This window comes from Tupaia chinensis, unplaced genomic scaffold, assembly GCF_000334495.1.
Source record: "Tupaia chinensis unplaced genomic scaffold, TupChi_1.0 Scaffold000426_1, whole genome shotgun sequence".
Taxonomy (NCBI): Eukaryota; Metazoa; Chordata; class Mammalia; order Scandentia; family Tupaiidae; genus Tupaia; species Tupaia belangeri.
The window spans coordinates 3,608,259-3,617,153 of record NW_006159931.1 but is presented as its reverse complement, the minus strand read 5'-3'; the positions used below and the strand labels follow the sequence as shown (position 1 = coordinate 3,617,153).

The 8,895-nt window shown below is 45.6% G+C and overlaps 1 protein-coding gene across 4 annotated transcripts in view; it reads right to left on the bottom strand.

The window, feature by feature from the left end:
* Positions 1–5,277: 5,277 nt before the first annotated feature.
* The window catches only part of TBC1D19 (TBC1 domain family member 19), a 111,884-nt gene continuing 108,266 nt past the window's right edge, over positions 5,278–8,895 (bottom strand). For all 4 annotated transcript variants that reach the window (XM_006154941.3, XM_006154942.3, XM_006154940.3 and 1 more), the window contains 2 exons: positions 7,469–7,539; positions 5,278–6,475 (listed from right to left, as the gene is read on the bottom strand). In XM_006154941.3, the coding sequence (XP_006155003.1) occupies positions 6,401–6,475; positions 7,469–7,539 (146 nt within the window). In that variant the 3' untranslated portion in view covers positions 5,278–6,400. The remainder of the gene's footprint in view (positions 6,476–7,468; positions 7,540–8,895) is intronic.

Genomic DNA, 8,895 nt, shown 5'->3' with positions numbered 1-8,895 from the left:
TTCCCTAGGAAGTGCACAGGCTCTAAGGCAAAAACATCTTAAAAAAAATAGTATACAAGTCATAGACTGAGACAGAATTTTGCAAGCCAGATATAGTATATCCAGGGTAAAGACTTCATCTTTGTTTCAGAATAAAGAATTCTTATACCTTAATAAGTTGATTAAAAATGACAATTTGGACACTATATGAAATAATATGTATAAATGTAAAAAAGCATGAAAAGATGGTCAAAATCATTAGGAACAGAGAAGTACAAAGTAAAGCCATCTATTAGAATGACTAATCTGCTAATACCAAGTGTCAGTATGGATTTGGAACAAGTGTAACTCATACATGGCTAGCGAGAATGGAAAATACTAGAACCATTCAGAAAAGAAAGAATGTGGAGGCTTCTTAGAGAGGTTAACATGGGGTCCACAGGTGGCATGGTGGCTAAGGATGCTGGGCTCCCATATGACCGATCGCGGTTCGTGTCCTGGACCTGGCGGCTTGCCTTCTCACTTTCTCTCTCTCTCTCTCTGTCCCTCTGTGGTCAAATTAAAATAAATAAATAAATGTAAATAATTCCTTTTAAAAAAGGCAAACACATTGTTTCATATGAACCAGAAATTCTATTCCTAGGTGTTCACCTCAGAAATGCAGGACATGCCCACACGAGGTCTCATCACGTATGTCCATAGTGCACACAAAGTGGAGATAACAGAGCTAGCCACTAGCAATGGTGGGGAAGCCGCGGAACATTCATGCAGTGACATCCTACTCGGCAGCGAACAGAAATGCCCTGGTGGTCACACGACGGTGTGAATCCATTTCAAGATGATGTTGCGTGAAAGCAGACAGACACGAAGGAATACCTGCGTATGAGTGCACTTAGACGAAGCCTTAGGAAAGACAACCCACTGTGAGAGACAGGAGCAGGGCTGGCCTGTTGTGGCATGCACTTGTGTGGAGGAGGCTGACCAGGATGGGCGTGAAGGAACCGTTTGGGGTTCCTATGTTCCGTACCTCGACTGCTGCGGAGGTAACACGGGTGCAGAACTGCACCTAAAATGCATTTTACTTTACATAAAATACATGTATAGTAAATTATAAATTATTATAACAGATGATACCTCGATAAAATGGATTTAAATGGAAAACGCTGAGTGAAGCATTTGCATTTTCTCCTCTGAACGTATTCTTCCCTTTGTACTCCCACAGGCAGCTCCACAAAACGACGTGGTGGGTGAAAGAGCTGGATACGGACAGTAAGTTACTGCCCTGAGAGAGCGCGTTCCCTGCAGAAAAACGACTGAGTTAGAGTGAACTGCTTCATTCACTCACTCAGCGAGCAAGAACGATGCAGTATCAAGCTGAAAAAGAAACCATTTCCGCAGTCCAGCAAAGAGAGAGACGAGCTAGCACATGACTGGGATCCGGTGTACGTCCATTGGGGTTGGGGAAGGTTCACCGGAAACACAGACTTCCCTGATAAGCCAACACCTGAGCTGGTAAGGTACAAGGGAGTTCGGTACAGAGAGCGAGAAGGCGTTCAGCAGAGGGAGCATGTGGGAAAGGGCCAGAGGCAGAGATGCACCCGTCAGGTCCCTCGGGAGCTCAGGAGGCGTGGGCCACTGACTTTACCCCTACTCGGTCATGGGTCATGGCATGCCTTGACTGAAAGAAGTTGAAAAAACACTGCTGTAGCTTGAGCAGTGTGTAGACAGGCTGTGTTCTGTATGATGGTACCCAGATTACTGCGGGTCATCTAAAAGGAAAAGAACTACCATCGGTCAGCATCCTTCCTGTTGCAAAGAACACACGTTGTTTGGCTCCTACAGTGAAATGGTCCCCAGGTGGGCTGGTGGGCGTACCTCAGAGCGACAAGGACAAGAGCAGCCCTTGGCTCTCTCCATGCCTGGGCTGCCGCAGCTCCCAAACCTATATAGCCCTCATTCCAGCTTCCCTTACACCGAAGCCCATGAGCACCTGTCCCTGGCCCCCACAGGTCTCAGACTCTGCAGTGATCCTGAGGCAATCGCTGTGGGCAGAGAAGGTACACGGTGACCGCTGGGCCAGTACCCGGATGTCCTGGCCTCACCTGAAGCATGTGCGGGAGGGCAGGCCTCCCAGTAAACATCAGACCCTTTGTGGAAGAAGGGAGGCTAGGCACATGGGAGAAGTTACAGTTCTTAAAACCAGATCCCAGCCATTTGGAAACAAGCCAGGGATACAAACACATATGGGCATGGTTTTCCTTGTTTCTTCCCCACCTAGGGCAAGTTGATGAAAACTGCCTTGAGAACACAGTGGCATCAAGACCATGTACAGCAGCCAGCAGGTGGGTGGTGGCTAAGGGCACTGGACTCACACATGGCTGACTGGTTTGAGTCCCGAACCTGGCAGCTAGCTTTCTCTTTCTCTTTCTCTCTCTCTTTCTCTTCCTCTCTCTCTCTCTCTCTCTCTCTCTCTCTCTCTCCTTCTCTGGTCCAATTAAAGAATATAAATAAATTAAGTTAAATAAAATAATTCTTCCCAAAAAATGTAACAAAAAACTATTGTCCACATTGTAAGCACCGTATGAGTGGGTAAGCGGTTTCATGCGTAAGAGCGGATGGCGTAATTAATCCCGATGTACAGGCTCTAGGGCATTTTCACTGGAAAGGAGTGTTTCTGTGAGTTTGTGGAGCCCTGAAGGATAGAGAAGCTCCTCTGTCAAGAGACAGAATCCACAGCCCCAGCGGTCGAGGGCCGGGAGGCTGAGGCAGAGGGCGGCGGATCCAAGCAGAGGTGTGGCATGGAAAGGCCAAGGTATGGGGAATTTTTTCCACTATTCTATAATGGAGGATTTTTGAAAAAAAAAAAATTGTTTTTAGACTTTTGCCATAGGGTGCATGGGCTCGCTGGAAAGAGACAGGGAGAGGGAAAGTGAGAATTCACCCCCAGGAGGGATGGCCACACGGCAATCCCTTCTCCATTCTGTTCCCGGGATTTTGGCCATACACGAAAACATGGCTGGCATGGTTTTCTCCTCCATTCTCCCTTTGAGCCACTGAGTCCAGGACTCAAACTATGGTTGGCCATGTGCAAGCCCAAGGCCTTAACCATCATGCCACCTGCTGCCCCAAAACTGCGCAGTGTTTTTAAGCAAAGGAGTGACATAATCTAACCTGCATGGAGGAAACTGTAGGAATAGGGTAAACACTTTTTGAGACAAGAAGGAAGAAGATAAGAAAGGGGGCAGGAGAGCTAAAGTTTAAAATAGAAGACTCAGGGAGCTCAGACTTAATGGTCCCCACACCCTGAGTGTGAGAGGGTACTGGACAGTTAAGTCGAAAATGTGAAGAATCCGGCATGACCAAAACGTTCTGATCAAGAAGGTAGTTCAATAAATTCTTGCATAACGTAAGGTCATAGCACATACATTAGAGAGAACTGAAATGCGTAAGAGCCGAAAAAAATCGGCCCACTAGGCCACTTCACCATCGGTGCCATGGGCTCGGTAGAGGAGGGACGTGAGGGTCACTGTTCACTCAGCCCCTCGTGACCACTGGCAGAGCAGACAAAGTGATGTCGGGGCTTGTAGGGGTGGGACGGTGCGAGGGGGAGGAGCCAGCTGAGACAGGGTGAGCAGGTGGAGTTAGAGGGGGCGGCAAGGACAGCAGGACTGCCTCTCATCTGCCTCTAACACAGGATTTGAACCAGCAGCCGGGAGCGGCTCCTAGCAGAGAGGAGTAGCAGTAGCAGCAAAACCTGTGGCTGCCCACTGGGTTTGGGGGGCTGCCCACCGGGTTTGGGGGGCTGCTCACCGGGTTTGGCTTCAGGACCAGATTCAGGACGACTGCCTAGGCCGGTCTGTTCCTAAAGAAAGGCTCTGCTACGCCATGTGCATTTTATTTTTAAAACAGACGTAGTCTCGACTATCAAATGCAATGATGGAAATACTAACAATTGGGCATTCCTCGTATATTACCTCTGCTAGTTGACCTTAAAATGTATCACATAAAATTACCCGCCTGGTGTGTTGTAGTTTAAAGCATCACATTCAAATATCCCTTATCGTTTGGTGCTAGACAGCATGGGAGGTACAAAGAGCAGACGCAACCAGCCCCATCTGTTACCCTCCCTCCACCAAGTACGGGGGAGAGAGACTAAACTTCCTAGGGGCCTATAACTAGGGCCAGACGTCCTCGGCTTACTATCCTGGAGCAGTGTGTCTCTTTTTTAAAAAGTTCATGAAGCTTCACCTATGAAAAGCCAAGGTGCCAGCTAGGTGGCACAGTGGTTAAGGCAGCTGACTCGCGCAAGGCTGACTGTGCAGTTGAGTCCTGGACCGGGAAGCTTGAAAAATATGCCAGGCGTGTGTGTGTGTGTGTGTGTGTGTGTGTGTGTGCGTGTGTGTGTGTGTGCGCGTGTGAGTGCCCAAAATCCCAAAGGGAGAATGGAGGAGACGGGATTACAACATGGCCATCTTCCCGGGGATTGAGAATGAAAAACCGTTACAGAAATCACTCTCCCCACTCTCTCTCTCTGGGGAACACACGTACCCTATAGCAAAACTGCAAGAAAGGCAGAAAGGAAGGAAGGAAGGAGTCAAAGCCGAGGGATATCTGTGACACATCTGACCCTTATCACCTAACACGTACTTCTTCCTAGTATTTTGGAATTTTGTCAGTAAGGGAGGATGGAGAACAATCATCTTAGGTATGTGCCTGTCTACTCAATGAGCGTGCACTTGTACATACAGAATGGCAAAGCGTATGACTGCAACATACAGTAAAACAGGGCTCATTAAGAACCAATCACAGGGGACCAGCAGATGGCGTAATGGTTCCATTGCTGGACTCCCACATGGTCGACCACAGTTTGAGTCCTGAACCCGGCAGCTTAAACTCACGCTAGGTGCATGTACATGTGTGCCCAAAATCCTGAGAGGAGAATGGAGGAAAAGGGATTGTGGCATGGCCAACCCTCCTGTGGGGGGGGAGGTGATTTCTCCCTTTCTGTCTCTCTGTCTCTCCCGCAAGCACACATGCCCTTTAGCAAAAATCTCTTAAAAAGAAAAAGAATCAATCACAGAATAAATTATTTAGTCTTAGAAAGTCAACTAGTACTTAATGAAAAAAAGCATATAATATAAATTTCAAAATTAATAAATTATACCAAACTCCAACATACTTGAAGTCCTGTGCTAAACTTCATACATGTAAAAATACATACCATCACAATAAAAGACTCATGAAATGCATTTAGATAAACCTTAGTAAAATTCTAGGCGATCAATAAGAGTATCAGTCTATTGATTAGAGTTTTATTGAAGTGATCAGCATCTTGAATTGGAATCTAAGCTCAAAAGACAATGGGTTTTTTACTTTTTCCCCATACTATTATTCCATATTACAGAAATGGTAGGTCTTAGGAAGTCATATAAAATAAGATCCTTCACTCATAATAAAGACCAAAATCAGATCGATGGCTTGTTTCATGCCTTCAATTCTAGAATTAACCTCCACTACCTACTTGTAGTCTCTCAGCTGCTCCACCCCAGAAAGCAATCTTGTCTCGCCAAACTTCAGCAGAAGTGGATGTGGTTTTGATTCTTCATTTCCTTACATGTCTTCCGTGGACATTTCCAAAGTAACAGCACCTGGCGAGAGGTCTCAGCATGCCACGTGGTCCACGCGAGGGACAAGGTGGAGGAGTCAGAGGGTCACCCATCCCTTTCTGCCATTCAGACAGGGAGGAATAAAACAGTGCCAGACGAAGACGATTAGCCTTGACCTTCCTCAGCAGAGAAGTTTAAGGGAGAGACAAAATGGAGAGGGACCTAGAAGGTCTCTGGAGAAGGAAAAATTGTTCCAAAAATCAAAGTACATATTTGAATCCCTACTTCAAAGTTTTATCAGTTTCAAATCTTCGCACATTCTGCCCCACCCTGGCTCTGAGTGAAGAGCGACTTACAAGACAAAATAGAACATTATCTGGAGATACACTTATAGAATGACAGACAAGGACTGCTCGAGGAGCTACATTACCTCTTGAAGTTTATTACAGTATCTTTAGTTCTTATTGCATATATTATTACATGCCTTGTACACGTCAGCATTTTATATGCGTGCGTATATGTATGTACACATATGCACACGCATACATACGTGTACACACACACAGTATGCTCAATTTGGCAGTCCGGGCTATTGCTTCTCTCTTGAAAATCAGTAGCATGCAATGCAATTATTTGGTGTGCAGACTCAATGTTTCAAAAAGTGAAAAAACTACCACTTAGGTTTAACTGAGAAGAGAACATGATCTTTATTGGCTTATATGTGAAGTTTACTTTTGGTTTTATGCAGACTTTGCATAGTTCATGATTAGTTCCTAATGAAAAACTAGACGTGTAGTCAGCGACCTTGAAGAAGATCAGGTAACAGTAGCAAACAGAAAAATCTGAAGAAGAGGCATAACTTTTAAAGTAGAAAGGTCAGCAAGAACTGCCTGAAACAAGAAACAAACAACAAATTAGTAATAGCAAAGTGAGATCTGTGACATGAAGGGCGACACGGACAGCAGTGCGATGGCATTTGGGCAGCAACAGGCGATCTAAGTTACTAACTGGCCCTAATCTCTACTAGAGCGAGCACTTCCCGTCTCTTGTCTGAATTTCTTAATGTCAGTACATGTGCAAAACGCTGAGCCGTGAATAGGGAAAGTAACCTGGACTTTAGCCTCGAGCCTTCTTCAAATATACAAGGTAGCATGAGTTTATAAGAGGTCTAACATTTCAACTCGCTTCTATAAATAAACGCACGTTACGAGTCCTGGTCCCGTTTTTCTAGTGTGAGGAGCAACGGGCTGCAGGAAGTCACTCAGATGGAACTCATGTTTATTCAGTTGCGAGATGCATAAACATCCTCTTCCCTTTAAACAAAGAATGTAGGCGGCTATTTTAAGGATCAAATTTATACCTCTGCGAGATAATGGACAGAGTAACACGGTAAGCGCTATTCGATGGGACCGCATTTTAGCTAGAAATTATAACCCTGCAAAGGTACGGCTTTAAATACTTAACGCACAGTTGAAAGCTACCTAGGTACCTTGACTATCCCATCTAAATACATGCTCTTTAACGCTTTCCATTAGTTTTCCTTTGTTCTAAAGGCAAAACACATGGATGTGAATGGTAGTAAAAAAATGGAACATCCATGGCTATCGTTTCTTTCCACATTACTAGGATTCTGGTTTCCCAGATGGCTGTAATAGTTTCTTATAATCGTCTTGTTTACGACCCCTCATAAGGAGACTGCTTTCAACAATTAAAGCGAATTTGTCCTAAGACGTACTAGTACTTAGTTCAGAACTGACAGGTTCTACCCAAGTTACAAGATTCCTCTACAAGCAGTTGTGTCTATGCATGAGGCACTAGCATGCCCGAGCCTGGCAGTCTCTCAGGAACTATTTCCAGCCCCTCCAAGTGAAACGTAGCCTTACTTCAGCTGCAGCCAGTGATGTCACCTCCATCAGGTTCACTGCTCGGAAAGCAAACACAGCCGCTGCCAGGACTGGAAAAGAATGCACACTGTGTCAACTGTGGGCCTACTCATCAGCACAGCCAGGGCTGTGCCCCAGCCCGCTCTGCAAGCCCAGGGCTGGTGTTCCACGGGGCACACCCAGCCGTCAGAGTGACGGTCGCACAATGATCGGAAGCTGTCAGCTCTAAGGAACATTGCCCAATAGCTAGGAAAGCCAAATCCCACCGTGCCGATGCTGTGGTTTAAGTGTAACCTCTCAAAACTCGTGTTGAAAATCTGGTTATCGTGATGGTGTTAAAAGGGTGAGAACTTAACCCAGCTATGGTATTACGAGATGGGCCTTTGAGAAGTCATTAGGGTTAGATAAGGTCATTGGAGGGGTGCCCCCATGATGGGGTACTGGTGGCTTCATAAGAAGCGGGGGAGGCTCACAGCTGACACACACCCTTGCCCTCTCGCCATTTGAGGCCCTGCACTACCTCGGGACGCTGCAGAGCCCCCAGCAGCAAAGAGGCCTTCCCCAGAGGTAGCCCCTCAACCTTGCGGCTCCAGAACTGTGAACTGAATAAACTTTTATTCTTCGCAAATTACCCAGTCTGTGGTATTCAGTTACAGCACAGAAGAATGGACTAAAACTGCTGGCCACAGGGTGGAAGCCACCACGCCCCTGGACTAAACCGCTGGGAAATGAGAAAACTCAGTAGTCTTAAAAAAGCAGCTTAGAAGTGATTTCGTTCATACCTACAACTTAAATGATGAAAGTTTAAAAATGGCATGAAGGTCTAATGACTATCTTATAAATTAAGTTTTATTTCCATGTAGGTGTTTCTTACTAATGCAATGGAGAGACTTTCGAATAGTTACATGGAGACCAGATCCTTAAATACGACAGATAATGTTTCACATACCAAGAAGGTGTCCTGATAAAAACACAGCAATAAAGTCTTTTCTTAAAATATTTCTGCAATTTTTTAGATTATATTTACGTTTTTATACGAAGCACTGACTCGCTGAGAGTGTTGCAAATAAACCTATCTGTAAGGAGGGTGGCCATGGGATCGACCTTGACATTTATATTTGTGTTGCTAAAGGAAAAATAAGTTGAAACTTTGAAAAAAAAATTGTGGGGACCAGCAGTTAGCGTAATGGCTATGTCGCTGAACTCCCATGTAGTTGACTATGGTTTGAGTCCCAGACCCGGCAGCTTAAACTCACACCAGGCGTGCGTGTGTGTGTGTGTGTGTGCCCAAGATCCAGAGAAGAGAATGGAGGAGAAGGGATTGTGGTGTGGTGTGGCCATCCCCCGGGGGATGATTTGAATTCTCACTTTCTATTTCTCTGTCTCTTTCTGGCAAGCACATGTGCATTATAGCAAAAATCTCTCCA